This window comes from Coloeus monedula (genome assembly GCF_965178545.1).
Source record: "Coloeus monedula genome assembly, chromosome: Z".
Taxonomy (NCBI): domain Eukaryota; kingdom Metazoa; phylum Chordata; class Aves; order Passeriformes; family Corvidae; genus Coloeus; species Coloeus monedula.
The window spans coordinates 44,319,306-44,336,867 of NC_138822.1; the positions used below are offsets into that span (position 1 = coordinate 44,319,306).

Below are 17,562 nucleotides of genomic sequence, written 5' to 3' on the forward strand. Positions count from 1 at the left end.
AAAGAGAAGACACGTTAATACTAGCAATCTTATTGTCATGAATGTTGCACTTTATTTTAAAAACATGTTTTATAGACTTCTGGAAATAAAAAGTGTTTTAAGCTCTAACTCTTCTGAAAAAGAATTTTTCTCCTTTTTTTGCATATATTGAAATACGAAAACAAAACACAGGGCAAGCAAGTGCAAAGAGCCTTGTAATCTTTCAATTAAAACTGCTCTTTTACTTCGTGTAATCATTTGCTTTCATTTGATTTTCTGCATATCCTGTGCCTTTCCCCATGTACCAAGGATTATCCTCAACTAAGCAAAATGCTGAGGGCTTCAGGAAAACTCCCTCTCAACACTCTGCATGTCATTCACTGGCAACCCTGAAGAGGGTACAGTTGCACAGCTCACTGTTACTTGTCTCCTAAAACTCATTTAACTTAAAAACCAGAAGACTGACTAATCTGTTTTCTCCTTTCCTTTTTGTTACAGTATTTAAAAATTTAGAAAAAAGAGCATGCAGAGAGTCCTGGATCTCACCTCCTTAGTCTTCCAAGGAAGTTACTTAAATACACTTCTGTGCAATTCACCACTATATTAACCACCTACAGATAAAATAACCTAATTATAGTTTCAATCAGGTCAATATCTATCAAGAATTTTAGAATTGCTCAACAGACAGAAATTTCTGGGCAAAAAACATGTGATCCATAAATGAAAGATGTTATTCCACTAATCAACCAGAGCAGCTCTGATCATAAGAGCTGTTCCCACTAACCAGACCTACATTTCAAGCAAATGAAGTTTAAATTACCAGCAGTCATGCAGGAAACAGCTATGATTAATGAAGGTTAACAGGCAGAGAAAACTGCCTAAGCTGAAACCATATTTTCAAACACAGCTTATTAGACAGCATATTGGTAGAGCTTCGATTATAATTCATGGAACAAACCCTCCTAAGTTAACATATGCTACTTGGAAACAGATAAAAGTACTTCTTAGCTGTCTTTTTACCAAACAGCATTATAAATTACCTGAATTCATTTTTATGCATTTCAGCTATTTTCTTCTCAAGCTTTTGTGACTGCTTGGGAAAAATCTTAAAGTCGCTGATGTAATTCTCTGGGTGTTCATCAGGATCATAATCACCAAGCTCAGCTGAAAAGATCCAAAACACAAAACAAAACAGAAAAATCCAATTGCAACACTAATTAATACGGAAAGAAGTCAGTAAATGCAGTGTAAATCAAGGTACTTCCATGCTCAGTAAGAATCCAGCATCTCTCAAGAAATGTTTCTTTAAGGAATTTATAATTAGCTAAAACAACAAAATCCTTATAACTGCCACTTTAATCAATGAGTTTCAAGAGAACTTCAATGCGTTATTAACTACTGCATTAATTAGTAATACTGAACTATTTTCTGTGGCAGAAAAATGCTCCGTAAAACAGAAGCATAGGCAACGTTCCCCTTTGAGTACCTATCGTTCTGGTACCAGGCAGAACTAAAACAATGCACACCTGATTCTCCCCTTTTTCCCATGATTTATCCTCACTGGTATGGACTGGTCCTAATTCTGTTCTAGCAGAGAAACACAGGCCATAATTTTAATTAAGGTACCAGGCAGAACTTGATTTCTCTTCTAAAAGATGTGTCACTTAGGTACCCAAACCTGGCATTTGGTGTTCTAATTTTCTAAATGAGCCTCTTTTAATAAGGCCTGAGCTCAGTTTTGTTTTGGATACACTGCCTTGTAATGCATTAAGAGCTTCATTCACATTAAGGCGGAACAAAGGGAACTCTCAAGCATATGATTTCCCTTATCAGATATATAGATGATATTCCTCTCTGTACAATTCAAGATATATAGCTGAATTTGGTCCTAAGGAATAATGGAGAGACAGAAGGAGAATAAAAAAAAAAAAAAAGAAAATGAAGTTTCTTTCCCCTTGAATTACATCTTCTATTTTTGTCAGAGATTCCATCATCACACAGGTCTTCTTTAACATAAGAAAGAACACCAAATGACGCTTTCTCCTGCTTAATTCAAATGGAGTAGGCTACATTTCCATTCATGATTCAGAACAGAGTTTTTCTTTTTTGATAAGTGGAATCTAACATTGATGCCATATTTCTTCACTAAAATGCTAAGATAACTTGCTTGGTTTAATTGTTTTTTGAGCTCCAGTTTGGTTTTCATTGGCTAACTGGCTGAATTATTTATGCGTTGCAGTGGCATGTCAATACAGGGAAACAGTACAACAACAACAACACGTTACTAGTAGTCACACAAGTTTTGTGTTGCTGCTTTGATAGGACCAACACATGAGTGAAGTATTTAAAGAAGCCTGCTGCTCATACTTACCTTGGACAATACAGGCACCCAAGTAGGCAGCATCAGAAAAGGAGCACAGCAAACGGCCATGGAAAATGTCCCTTTTTATTTGTAGATATAAGAGGTATCTGAAATATATTTAAATATTTAAGAAACAACATAATATCTTTCTGTAACAGATTTAATGTATCAGTGTGAAACCAGCTGTGCAACTACTTTGGATCTTTCTCTTGTTCTTTTAAATGGCAGGAAAAAGAGGCAAAGCACAACCACAAGGGAAAAAATAGAGGTAAATAGATTTTTATCAATAACAGTGAAATAATAAGAGCAAAAGTAACAAAAACCCACTAAGAAATATAATAGAGAATGTTTTATTTAAAATATACATCTATTACAATGCTCATTAGTAATGTGAAATAAATTATGGTAATGTAAGCTTGTTTGAGCACCCCTGTTCTCATTATATACAGGTTTACACAAGGAAATCTTTCTCTTGCTGTTGGCAAAATAGCACACTGACCACAGTGAAGATTTTTCCCTCTTCTGTTTTTTTTTTTTAATCTGTGAAGAATCCCAGATGAAGTTTGAAGGCAGAAATAACTTCTTCAGGCCTAAAGAGCCACAGGCATGGGGGACCTACTTGGGGGGGTGACCTCTCCTATTCATCTCTTTCTCTAAAGAAATGGGGAGAAGGAAACAAAAGGTTCCTTCTACCTGTCCTCTGCCTTCCACCACAGAGCATCTTTAAACTTTATTTCTAATAGCCAATGGAGTGGTATAGCTTCAAGGTCACCACTTCCTCTTCTGCTTTCTCCCCTGCAAAGCAGCCTCCTGGAGACGGACCAGCTCAGAGCCCAGCAAGTCACTTGCAGCTCCTTTCCCAGCACCTAGCTGGTTACAGCCACACCATTCAGCTGCTTCACCCCTCTGGGAAAATAAACTATTTAAACATTACTTTAACTGGACAAAGCTACCATCTAAAGGGTTCTACTAAGACTCAGTGGCTTCTGCAAACCTTCAGAACATTCCTTGACACTGCCAATCATCTCCGACCTTGAGCAACATACAGCATAGCCAATAAAAATGCGTGTTATGAATAGCACCAATGTCAGGCATATTTTGTCCAAGTTTCCTGCTTCTGTTAGTACCATGAGCTCCTGCATCAAGAGCAAGCCTGGAAATATTATCTGAAGGGCAAGAGAAATCTTCCGCCTTTCCTTGGACTTTTACTGAGTACAATAAACGAAATACAGATATCAATGAGAAAAGGAATTCTCTCTCACTCTGAACACATCCCTTCACTGTATTACAAGTTCTACAGGAATCTTGCATATCAGGACCTTTTTTAATTTTGCAGCACCTTTTTTTCCCCCCTGCAATCAATGTCCAGTTAACAGCTCACTAATTCACTTCCATATGTTGGTATTGTTATTCTACAGGTAGACCCCAGAGGAACTACTTGTAACAGAGTGAACCAAAGGTCTCAGTGAGATGAAGTAAAAATTCTTAATCTGCAATGACAGTGTACCAGAAGAAGTTCAGTATATTGATGTAAATACCATTTATAACTTGGGCAGTTGAGCAGTCCCTGTGCAAAAACCTTCTGGTAAGATTTCCCAAAAAACAGAATACTCTTCTCCAGAGAGACCATTAGCTTGAGGCCAGACTGTGTTCAGGTTTTAAGCAGTGCCAAAAAAACCCACCCAAGGTTTCAGAGCATGGCTTGTTAACCAAGCTGTGAGGTCATTAGAGCAACATGTGGCATTTCTAAGCAAATAGTTTGTTGCTGATCACAATCAAAGATCCTTGTTGTCATTTGCCAACAAAACCAAGCTGTGCTGGAGTCTGTCAACACAGCTGGAGGGAAGGGATGTCATCCAGATGGACTTTAAGGCTTGAGAGGAAGATCTGTGCAAACTTAATGAAGTTCAACAAAGCCAGCTGTAAAGTCCTGCGTGTGGGCCAGGGCAATCCAAAGCACAAATATAGGCCAGATGGAGAATGGATTGAGAACATCCCTTAAGAGAAGGACTTGGGGGTCTTGGTGGATGAAAAGCTCAACATTACCCAAGAGTGTGCAATCACAGCCCAGAAAGCCAACCTTATGCTGGGGTGCATCAGAAGAGGTGTGAGCATCACGTCAAGAGAGATGATGCTGCCCCTCTATTCTGCTCTGGTGAGACCCCATCTAGACCACTGCATCCAGCTCTGGGATCTCCAACACAAGAAGGAGGTGGACCTGTTGGAACAAATCCAGAGAAGAGCCACGACATTGATCTGCACCTCTCCTATGAAGACAGGCTGAGATCTCCAAAGCAAGAAGAACAGTCTGGAACAGGACTAACACTTTCAAGCTCTTTCAAATGAGGAAGATAAATGTCTTTTCAACTGAAAGGAATTTTTGCAAGTTTTGCCAAAGGCTGGCAAAACTTCAGACAGTTCCTGTAATCCTAATGTAGTAATTTACATCCTAGATCAGTAAAAACTTATGAATGTATACCTGACTCCTAAATTCACTAAGGTTTGTGTATGAACTTAAAATTGTATGCACTTACAGAAATAACTTGCAAAATCAGATCTGATTTTCCTTCTTCTTGTGTCCTTCCACCGTAGCTGTTTTTTCCAAGCCCTGGCATATCTTTATAACCTGATTTATGGTGCTAAGTATTCAAGCTTACCAAGAAGCTAGTAAACTTATGCTTCAGTGCTTACGCTCACAAATGTCTCTCATTGGAATAACTTCATTTCCATCTAATATCTGTTTGCAATACAGATGACTCAACTTCAGGTCGGCCAAGCCTTTCCTGCCATGCAGATTAAGGGTCAGCAATATCTATTCTTGTTTTTCATCATGATTCCCAGAGATCATGTTGCTAGCTGCTTAACTGACAATTTATCTATTTCAAGATGTTCAATGAGGCAAGCAATCTTTCCCACAGAAAAACTTCGTGATTTGGCCACATAGTGGTTTTTTTTATTTTGTTCAAGTCACATCACTCAGTTTATTCCCATAGAAAATATCTCTCCCAGAGTTGTTGCAGTCTTTCCAGCTGACAGATATGGTCACCTCCAGAGATCCAGCAATTCTTCAAAAATTGTTATCTCAGCATGGTGTCTGACTTAGACTCACTGCTGTTTTCCACAGTACTGTGCATTCTCAGGTACAGAGTGGCAGAGGGCAAATGAATGTGTTTACAATATTCCTGGACTGGGTGCCTTTCTACCCAGAAGAATTTTTGACTTCTTTAAGCATATTATTCAGAATGCTAACTTTGTATTTTTTCTTCCACAGTAGATACATCAAGTACACTGCACCAGTTTCTTGCCAAAGCATATGAATCTCAACTAAACACTAACTGCTACATACTAGTATGTAATATCACAAATAAGAGAACATATTTTCTATGCTTTACAGTGCCATGCAGAGAAAAGGCTGAACATGAGCCAACAGTGTGCCCAGGTGGCCGAGAAGGCCAATGGCATCCCAGCCTTTATCAAGAACAGTGTCTCCAGAGGGACTTGAGATGTCATTCTCCCTCTGTACTCAGCACTGGTGAGGCCACACCTCAAGTCTTGTGTCAAGTTTTGGGGTCCTCACTTTAAGAAGGACATCGAGGTGCTGGAGCAAGTCCGCAGAAGGACAAGAAGGCTGGTGAAGGGTCTGGAGCACAAGGCCTGTGAGGAATAGCTGAGGGAGCTGGGCTTGTTTAGACTGGAGAAAAGGAGGCTCAGGGGAGACCTGATCACTCTCTACAGTTATTTGAAAGGAGGGTGCAGCCAGGTGGGGGTCGGTCTCTTCTCCCAGGTAACCAGTGACAGGACAAGAGGACACAGTCTGAAGCTGCACCAAAGGTGGTTTAGGTTGGACATTAGGAAGAATTTCCTCAAAGAATGGGTGATTAGACATTAGAATGGGCTGCCCAGGGAGGTGGGGTACTCAGTGCCATGGTCTACTGAACATGGTAGTTTTAAGTCATAGGTTGGACTCAATGATGTAAGATATCTTTTCCAACCTAATTGATTCTGTGATTGTGAGATAGAAAAAATAATTATATTAGCTAAAATATATTGCTTGTTTATTTACTAGTACTTGAGTAGGATTTTGATATCATTTAGATTAAGGAAAAATCATCACTCTATTAGCTCTCAAAACATCAACTTAGAGTACAGCAGTGGCCAAAAAGAAAACCAAGAAAATGTTGGGCATCATTTGGAATGATATTATGAAAAAAACAGAGGGACATTTTGCCACTATTTAAAGCCTTGAAGTAATCACATCTTGAATGTTTCACCTAGTTCTGGTCTCTGCATCCCGAGTACAACATAGCCGAACTTGATTAATAGGGAAGAACTAAAATGAGTGAGAGGATAGAGCTTCCCTTACAGGGCAAGATGGTGTTTAAGGAGGAATAAGAGCAAGTCTTCTGAAATTATGAGCGTAGTGGGAAAGGCAAATGCAGAACTGCTATCCACTGAATCCTGCAATACTAGAGCTAGGGGAAAATATGTGAAATCAGGAAATTGCTTAGGGCAGAGGAAGGAAAGCACCTGACATAGCAGATAGTGAACTAACTGGCTCAGGAGGTTGTGAAGAAAAACATTACTACCAAATACAAAAAAAGGAATGGTGAGACAAATAAGGGAAAAATATCCAGAAATTAATACTAAAATAAATAGGCATGAAGTGTTAAAATTCCTAATATAATAATTTAAAAAAACCTTTGGTGCATTTGAGTGGGAAGGAGATCACCTATTAGTTTTCTTGTTTTCTGAAGCAATATGAAAGTTCTGTTCATTCTAGCATGGCTTAAACCCACGTCTCCACTTCTCAAACAGATATACGTGACAATAAGCATGCCACACTGATGTCAATACGGCAGTTGCCCTTTCAATGTATCTGATCAGTCATAAGCCAAATTCTAGCAGGGGAATTAGGAACTGAGGGCATACCTATCATGATTTCAAAGCATAATCTTCATCCAAGCACAAGAAAATGGAAAATTCTGTTTCTCTTAAAATATCTAATATTAAAAGCAGTAGGAACTACCTTGTTAACTTATTTGAGAAACTGCATGACTATCTTCTGGGTTAACAGGCACATGTAGGAAGAATCACCCTCCTTGTTCTATGCCCTCTGAAGAAAAATACTAATGCTAAGGACTCAAAACACAATGAAGGTATCAACACTCCCTATCTCCATTCTGAGCCTATGCCCCTCCTATATTGCCAAAATCATAGATACCTAGTAATAAAAAAAGGCCCAAAACACCCAAACCCACACTAAAACTATTCCTTCAGAAAGAAGTACTTCGCTTTATGCCCTGGGGTGGGGGTGGGAAGGTGACTTTAATAACAGCTTTCCAGTAATCTCAAATCTCTCACTTCTGCGGTCAGGATTATGACTACCACTTACATCTAGCAAGATACGGGTTTGTCCTCCTTGCTTCAGAGCTGGTCAGTGCCTACGTTAGGGTGTATGGTCTTTTCTTGGGAAAATGAAAAGGGTGATTAATTACCATCCCAGTGAGTTGCTTGACATCACTGGCTACAGGGGAAAAAATCTTTATTGTTACATAGTAATTAATTTCACTAATGAGTAAGCAGACTAAGCAGCAGTAAGAGACAAGCATTGTTTTGGGTCCTGGCTGCATAAAAGTCCCACCACAGCACAGGAATAGTATTTCCTGCAAAACACCATGACTGGACTGCATCTTCTCTGCCATTCTGCCCTCCCCTCAGAAGACACCAAGAGCTCTGAACATGTACAAGGCCTCTGCTCCCTTAGGCACTATCTCCTTCCAAAAAAACATGACTCTCCTGGGTAATTTTTTCCCCACCCTGAATGTTATCTGCAAGCCTGCAGCGTATTAACAAATTGTTATTAACAAAACATTCACTTTTAAGACCTATGGTATTCAATCTGATTGTGACTCCAATACTCTTAAAATTATAAACTCACTTGACAACTGCCAATGTGGCCTTGACAAAGCCAAAATAGACAAGTGGACTTTCATAGACATCAAAGCACAGCTATGACTGCACATTTCAAGAAAAGCAGAACAGGGTACCAAGAGGAGCAGAGGTATTCCTAAATGATGTCCAGAAAAGGGCTAGCAGCACAGGCCCAGCATAGAGCCATTAACGTACTGCACGACTTTCCAACTTGCAAATAAATCATTTGATATTCAGGCATTAACAACCTTGTCAACCTCAACTGGCCTCCTGATTCTGGAGGGAAAAGCACCAGACTCTTCCAGCACATGGCAATATCAAGCACAGCTGATTGAGACTGGACTAGACAAACATTGAGTGTGCCATGTTGACATACCCCATGTCTTTGTCATTTCATATGATTTCCAGTTAAACAATTTTTTCTTTTTTCTTCTGCTTTTCCTGCGTCAAAATACTCATTGAAGATTGCTTCTTGGATTAGGAAATATGGATTAGGAAAAAAGGGCATGATGAAAGCTAGTTGAAATAATCCATCTTTGGTTAATTCCACCAGGTACTGACCCATGCCCACTTCTAGAACTCTTTTTTTTTCTACAATAATCATGGATTACTGCCGATACAGTACTATCTGTAGCATTTTAGAGCATTCCTTTGGGACCTCAAATTACTTCATATTCTCTGATTTTAATTATGCATACACACTATAATATAGGGATTTGAGGATAAGAAAGTATGAAGCCCTGGGATACTTTATTATATAAGAAATAAAAAATACTGGTTTATTTATCACCTAAACAAGAACACTGAAAATAAATAACAAAATAGAAATCTGTGCCCAAGTGTGATCAGTCTTTGGATCTATCTGTCCATACTCCCTCAACTGTTCACATCTTGTTCATGCACAGCATCTCAGGCTTTCCCAGCTGAGGACCCTCTCAGGGCTCTGATCTGTGAACAAGAACAGTGAAGAGAGGCACAGAGCAAAATACCTACGCTTTCCATAAAGTCTGCTGGGATGCTATGTATGCTGTGGATTGAATGATTTCTAGAGTTAAAACTTTCTTCATAGCAATTTTATATCTTTTCATGCCATGTCAGCAGAATAACCTTGGGCATTATAGTGAACTACAGAATATCTTTTTTTCTGCACACAGTTTGATGCACATAGCAAAAGAAAACCTTCTCTCCCCATCAAGATATCATGCTTTCTGGAAAAACAATGGGAATTAACCAAAAAGAAAATTAAGAGAAAAGAAATTAACAGTAATGCCAAAACTGTATGTATTCAAGGCCTCTACCCCAGTCCTGTTGATGCCTTTTCTTGGTCTTAAAATTAAGAGTCATACACGGTTAGAAGGGGAAAAGGGATTTTACCTTGGTATTTATTCTTAAGGATCCTTAGGTGCACACGTCCAGGTCATATGCATCAAAATGCACCCCGCCGAGTCTATCTCTCTCTCCGTGTCTCTCTTCCTCCCCCCCAACATTGGTATAACATTATAGGTTTTACTAATTAGCATATCTATCAAAGATTCCCCAATGAGAGGCTCAAGTGAGCCCCCCTCCCCAAGGAACCTTCCCCTGGGTGGTTCTATCTTAGTTTACAGAATGTGTTCTGGAGAGGACCTTGGGGTCTGGGGCACACTGATCCCTAGCTACGAAGCTTCTAAAATGTTTAGTCTCTTAGCTTGACAAACAAACCCAAGAATGTAGGCAAAAAGCACTAGGAATACAGAAGTTGTAAAAACGTATAACAGGGGTCTAAAAGAAAAGGCAAAAATCTTCATGGCATCACTGTCAGGCCACATTGCAAATGCTGATTTTAAAAGAAAAGAACTGGCTGGATAGTCAGGCCCAGAGACTGGTGGTGAATAGAGTTACATCCAGTTGGTGGCCTGTCACTAGTGGTGTCACCAAGGGATCAGTGCTGGGGCCAGTCTTGTTTAATATCTTTGCTGATGATCTGGGTGAGGGGATCGAGTCCACCATCAGCAAATTTGCAGATCAGACCAAGTTGAGTGTTAAGTGTTGATCTGCTGTGGGGTAGGAGGGTTCTCCAACGGGACCTGGACAGGTTGGATAAATGGACCAAATCCAGTGATATGATAGTGCTGGGTCCTACACTTTGGTCACAACAATCCCTTGTAACACTACAGGCTGGGGACAGAGTGGCTGGACAGAGGCCAGACAGAAAGAGATCTAGGGGTACCGATTCACAGTGGACTGAACATGAGCAAGCAGAGTGCCTTCTTGGCCACCGAGGCCAAGAAGGCCAATGGTATCCTGGCCTGTATCAGCAATCGTGTGGCCAGCAGGACCAGGGCAGTGCTTGTCGCCCTGTACAGGGCACTGGTGAGGCCACATCTTGAGTGTCGTGTCCACTTCTAGGCACCTCAATTCAGGAAGGATGTTGAGACGCTCAAACATGTCCAGATAAAGGCAACAAGGCTGGTGAAGGGTCTGGAGCACAAGGCCTGTGAGGAATAGCTGAGGGAGCTGGGCTTGTTTAGACTGGAGAAAAGGAGGCTCAGGGGAGACCTGATCACTCTCTACAATTATTTGAAAGGAGGGTGCAGCCAGGTGAGGGTCGGTCTCTTCTCCCAGGTAACCAGTGACAGGACAAGAGGACACAGTCTGAAGCTGCACCAAAGGTGGTTTAGGTTGGACATTAGGAAGAAGTTCTTCACAGAAAGGGTGGCTGGGCATTGGAATGGGCTGCCCAGGGAAGTGGTGGAGTCACCGTCCCTGGAGGTGTTTAAGACAAGGCTGGATGTGGCATTTGGTGCTATTGTCTAGTTGATAAGGTTGGGCTGTGAACCCATGGGAGGCCCATGGAGAGAGGGGTCTATGCTGGAGCAGCCTGTCTATGAAGGACTGCACCCTGTGGAAGAGTGACCCACGCTGCAGCAGTTTTGGGAGGACTGCTGTCCGTGGAATGGACTCACACTGCAGCAGGTCACAGAGAGATGTTGCTTGTGAGATGGACTCACACTGGAGAAGTTCATGGACACTGTCTCCTGTGGGAGGGACCCCACAGTGCAGCAGGGGAAGAACTCCTCTCCCTGAGCAGTGGGAGAAACAACTTCTGATGAACTGATCATAATCCTCATTTCCGATCTCTCTGTGCCATTGGGGGAGAAGGTAAAGCTGGGAATGAGAGAGGGGTGGGGGGGAAGGCATTTTTAAGATCTTATTTTACTTCTCATTATCCTGCTCTGATTTTGTCAGTAATAAATCCAATTAATGTCTCCAATTCCAGCTTCTTTTCCTGTGATGGTATTTGGTGAGTGATCTCTCCTGGTCCTTATCTCAATTCATGGACCCTTCATTATACTTTCTCTCCCTGTGAGAGGTCCAGCTGTAGAAGAAAGTGAGAGAAAGGCTTTGAGGGGTGCCAAGCGTCACCACTACAAGCAGCATCAGTCTTCTACTAAGGCTGATCATCTTTCTCCATTTAAAAGATTATAAAAAACATTCTAAAATCTATATACACTGCTTGTGTTGCAGTCTACTGAGCCTCCAGTGCACATTCAGAGGCCAAATAATTTGAGAAAAATAAGTTAAATCCTTGCTACTTTCTCATCACAATTTTTTAGCTGGCATTGGAAAAATTGCCTAATTGAAGAGAAAAAGCATAACTTTAGTCTTTCTCAAACATGTTTCAAATGTGCAGCTTCAGTGCCCTGCTGCGGAAACAGTATTTTCCGAAAAAAGGACAGATCTTCTAAATCCGTGTTGACAGCCATCAAGATGATGAGCTGAGAAGCACTGAAGTGCATTAAGATTTGGACTTTGTTGACAAGTTAGATTTCAGGTAGTCTATTACTACATAAGCAAGAGAGATCAAAGCAAAAACCCCCATGGCCACTGAAGTTAACTTGTGAATTACCATCCTAAACCTGCTCACTCTAGAGAAAACAGTGACCAAGGACCACACAGAACCACCTTCCACAGTGAGAGGCAAAAATATTTTCCACAGAATTTCTTCTTTAGCAATAATATCTCAGAGTGCCTTGACATCCAAAGGCAGGCACTGATTTTATTTCAAAAGCATAGCTATGGAAGCAGTTGTTAATTAAAACAAGAGAAGATGAAAGTAAGTGGCTGGAAAGGTACAATGTGATGGAAATATTCATAGTTGTCCTTAGCAGACTAATAAAATGCAGTGGCAGGCAAGTACGCAGCATCATCTGTTGCCCAAGGCACTCCTGGCCTTTGAACAGGCAGTGTGTACATACTTTCAGAATACAACAGGGGTTTTTTCTGTATCATGGACATAGCGATAACTTCAGCTAGGTCATTCTCCACCTTAATTTTCTGAAAATAGTTTCACATGTTAACCCACAGAGTAACTCAAGGATTATAGTCAAGCCCAACCTATAAGTTAGGACAGAAATGAAGAATCAGTAATCTGAGGTGACAACTGTTAAATTTTCTTCCTGCAAGTGATGTCTAAATCCTGAATAGTGTCTCTACCCATGTTACACCAGTTTCACAGAAATCGAACCTTTGCCCCTTACACACACAGCTTCATCTACTGAATAGATGATTTTTTACATCAGCTATTTCTGTGGAAAGAGTAGGAAAAGCAGTTCTTTTTAAGAACTGTAAGTCTCTCTGATGCCTCGAAGATGCTTCATTAAAGATTTATTTCTATAAAGCTTTTACGAAGACTGCATCAACAATAATTCACATGAGAGATTAATCACAGGGTTAATTAATGTTCTGAACCAAAGAGTGGCATGGCAGTGTGACAGAATGTCTTACTGTAACTTAATTTCATTATTTAAATGGGGACCACAGACACCCATCAGATTTCCACCCGAAGAAGTGAGAGAGCAACTCTGACATGTATAGGCACAGACAGTAACAGAAACGCAAAGCACTATTACTCTCACTCAGCTGACTGTACATACAGCCGTGAAGTACAGATGGCTTTTAAGTCAAAGGGTGACAATATTAATTATTTATTTTCAAAACAAAAATATGATTGTCAAGTGAACACAGGAACACTAAAAAAAAAGGCAAAACAAAAATCTACCAAGAAGCCAACTAGTCTTCAACGTTTCATGACGGTGCTCTGTCAAATGCTAATGAACATTTTCCTGCTTGCTTTTCACCAATCATTTCAATTCAAGGAAAAGAAAAATAACTCCAGCCAATCTAGACCATCACCTTGGATGTGACCCTCTGCTTTGGTCATGAAGCAAATTCTCAGAGGTGGGTTACATGACCGCACTCCACTTGCTCATTTGAGGAGCATTTTCTGTATTTAGTTATTGTGTAAGACACATGCGCAGAGACAAAGCAAAGCTTCCCAGATAACAACATTGGGAAACTATTAAGCTGATCAGATACAAAACCAGGTTGAATTAATGATGTCTCAAATTATTTTTCCTTTTTAAGCTCTTAATGGTATTAGTTTTTATAAAAGACTGTAACCCATTTCTCACACAGAAACTTTACTTTAAAAATTCAAAAATTTACTTTAAAAATTGAAATATCCCAGCAAAGACTAAAACATACTCACAGCACAATACACATCAGTGGGCCAATTCTTGGTGTTTTGCATTTCAATAAAATTTATCCTGGGAGGATATCCAAGAAGTTTTTTTAAAGTAAATTAATTTAGACTCTTGAATGAGAAAGGTCTGTACAAAGCTTATACTCTGGACCATAAAAGGTAAAATGTTCATCCAAGGACAAACAGTAACAAATAATGAAAATCCATTGACATCCTGCTTTACAACCTGTTTACTCAGCTGAACGGTTTTAGTATTTCATCCAAGATAAATAGCTATAATATGAACAGCATGTTCCAGCTGTTCTATACAAACTATAAACGTACCATTCAGCAGAGCACAAGCTGTTTCTGAAACTTTCAGTATGAGGCCAGTGACAATGGGATCACCCACATTCATGAAGTGACTTGTGAGCATAAGAACTTGCAGTGCTCAGGGAGAGCATCAACAAAGAGCCTAAGGCAACAAGTGATGAGGCACTCGGTTCTTCTGCAGCATGCAGCCAACAGCCAGCAGTGTGGCCTGCTCACTAACAAGGTGGTAAAACGTACATACAGTCCTGCATAGCTGATGCAGAGCTCAAAAGAGCTGTTACTTTCCTACATTTCCCTCCCACACATACACTTCTTGGAAAAATGCCCAGAGCAAGAGAATACTCACAATGGCCAGCAGTAAGGACAAAGCTCCCATTCATTAAGAACAACTGAGCTCTTGTACAGCTCTGTTTTCACAGCATAAATTTCAAAATTCCAACATAAGCAGCAAGAATTCTTACCCTCCATAGCAGCTGTACTCGAAAAATATAAATATATTTCACCTCTACATCTGTTCGCTAAAGGCCTATCAGTACTTTGAAAAGACTATCTTGTTTATGATCCTAAAGACACACACAAGAGAAAATTCAGTGAGACTATACATACACCTATTGAAATAATCAGGACTGAATTAAACTTCCCAGATTATTTCAGGGGAGAAAAAAAAAAAAGAGAACGAAAGAAAGGAAGAACAAAGACAAAAAAGGAACTTATCCCTGCCAGGGAAAGAGTCATGACCTTTGCCCAATCATTTGACCATTGAGTCACTTCCTGAAAGTTCTTGTATAACCTAACTACTTTTCTGTATGTTATAGAAAAGGTCTCTTAAACTGCTTTTTAAAATCACAATAAAAAGAAGAGTGATCAGTATTGCAAATGTCAGGCTAGGCTAATTTTAGCAGAAATAGTGAGAAATCTACCCCACACAATCTGCCTTTTCTTGAACTTGTTAGCAATGCACATTAAATGGACAGATTAAACAAAACAAAACAAAACAAAACCAAAAAAAACCCCAAACAAACAAAAAAAAAAACACCAAAAAATACCTGGTGAGCTCTTCTTTAATCTTCAAGGGTTCATGTGGGTAGAATTTCACTCTAAAGCACATGGTGTATGGTGGATGAGCTGAAACATAAAGAAAAAGCATGAGAACACTAGCAAAGAAACATTGCTTAAGCCACTCTGAAAGAGCGACCTTAGAGTTTTACTAGTGGTTAGTTTAGGCAGAGGTTCAAACAAGAGCAGTAAATATTATATATGCTTTATTTTGGGGTGGTTTTTTTGGCAAACAGTAAACAATGGTAATACTACAAAATTGAAGAAACCATTTAATTTGTGAAATTAAATAGAAATATTTCTGTACCTTTCCTAATGACAATAGAAATATTTCTGTTTCCAGTATTTAATAAGACTATAGTACCTAATTCTGAGCAACGGTATCAACACCAGGCCTGACGTACAAACCTTTCAAGAGAAAAGAAAAAGAAAAGGAAAAGGGAAAAGGGAATGGAGAAAGAGGAAAGGATCATGACAACAGGAAATATTACAATTTTTTAATCAGTGCCTCTCGAGCACTTTGATTCAGAGTGAAGTGCAATTCTATAATATTCTAGTTAGTTTTAAAATATTTTGTTTGTGGTATATTCTCAATGTATGCAGTCAGTTTTAAATTTGCAAAACCTTGAAGAGATGGTGCTTCTACAGCAGGAAAAGGGAAGGCAGAAGAAAACCGCAAAAAAAAAATTACAGAGAAAATGGAAGACACCAACAGGTGAAATCAATAATACTTTTTTTTAATTGTAAATTATAACAGTAATTAGTAAGCTACCAGAACATTTTACTGTACCAACTTCTAAAGCTTACCAGTTCATAGGCTTGTATAGGCTTCATATGGTAATTAGTTCAACAATCATGATACTCTTCAATCTACTCTGACTGCAGTGTTCCAGAAACACATCTCTGGATACCACACAGTTCCGTGTGATGTACAAGAGCAATACAAAATTGAAATGCATTGAATCTTTTGTTATGTTTGGTATCTTTCAGAAGGCTCAACTCTTCTTGAAGATAAAGGAATATGTTCCTCTTTCAAAACCTCACATTGTACTTGTTTTAAGTACAATCAGCCTCAATTAAAACTGCTCATTTCACCTTTTTTTCCTTGTTTAAATAACTATTCATTTAAGACACAAGGAGGAAATTCAGAAGGGATGGGAATGGAATGATGAAAAATACAGGGGAAAAAAGAAAGCAAGTAATCAATAATAAATAGAAATGAAGAGGAAATGAATAAAGAAAACTAAGCCTTTTTCTCTAGAGGAGGTTTGAACTTTCACACTTTTCAAATCTGGAGAAGCCCTCTGAAGGCTAGAGAAACACTCAGTCTATTTTCTGTGGGCTTTGCTGTCTTAGACTGCAACATTATCTGAAAAGAGGCTGTAAAACAGCAGACATCATTATGTCTTCCCTGCCCTGTTATGGCAGCGTAGAAGGTAAAGTGAATTCACTGTCCCAGAAAGGAAAGCAGCCATGCAGAAACTCACTAAGGAGTCGAGTTGCCTGGACAAAGCACAAAATAACTGAAGTCATCTTAAACGGTTCTCTCACTCCTCAATAGGCATCTTAAAACTAAGCAAGGGAGGAAAACCCATGCTTTTGGAATACTGTTCCGCTTACAAAACATGATAGAAAAGACAACCTGAATCAAACAAGCAAGAGCTCTTTCTCAGAAAAAAAAGACCTTTTAGATATTTTGGCAGATTTCGATTTAGTTTGGGCTTGAAATAGCAATGCAGATGTAAGAGTAGTTAATGAGGGCCCTAGCAAATACAAGCCTAGTGCAAGACCCCAAAATGTACTGAATTTTACCCAATTTTTCGGATGTCAATAAAAAAATTGAAAATCTGTCTGTGGTAAAAATAAAGAAAGAAAAAAAAAGGATTTCTATTAGAAGAGTTCCACTCTGGCAGTAACCACATAGAACTAGCAGCTGCCCTATAAGAAAAGAGTATCATAGTGAGGAAAGGATGGCTGAACTGCACTATAAAAACAGCCCACATTCGTAAGAAATGTTAAAGTAGGAAATGTTTTATTTGTAGCAGAAGAACAGTATGTGACAGAAGTACACACCAATGCACAGGACATGCAGGAGATTTGTCAAGGCAGCTTAAAGCCTATTTTGCAAATCTTTTCCTAGACTCAAGCTTCTGTAACAATATTCCTCCTCGGCAGTGCAGCAATAGTGTACAAGTCTGCTGCAACCTGCAGACCCTTTTCTATTGCTGTGCAAGAATGGAACAAACACAGCTAGCAATTTGAAATGTTAAAAAGAATATGAACCCGTCCATCTAATTCATCTCTGGAGATAAGAATGTTCCCTGAAATTACAGAAGGAGATCTTCTTTGTCTGTTTCTTATTCTGGATTAGAAAACCAGACACAATGAACGTTTGAAT

At 39.4% G+C, this 17,562-nt stretch overlaps 1 protein-coding gene across 1 annotated transcript in view; it reads right to left on the minus strand.

Annotated features, from left to right (window-relative positions):
• Nucleotides 1-17,562, minus strand: part of FRMD3 (FERM domain containing 3) — a gene marked incomplete at its 5' end in the record, with an annotated part of 135,237 nt that overhangs the window by 36,803 nt on the left and 80,872 nt on the right. The window contains 3 exons of the mRNA XM_082301922.1: nt 1,020-1,143; nt 2,351-2,448; nt 15,155-15,233. Coding sequence (XP_082158048.1) covers nt 1,020-1,143; nt 2,351-2,448; nt 15,155-15,233 — 301 coding nt within the window. The remainder of the gene's footprint in view (nt 1-1,019; nt 1,144-2,350; nt 2,449-15,154; nt 15,234-17,562) is intronic.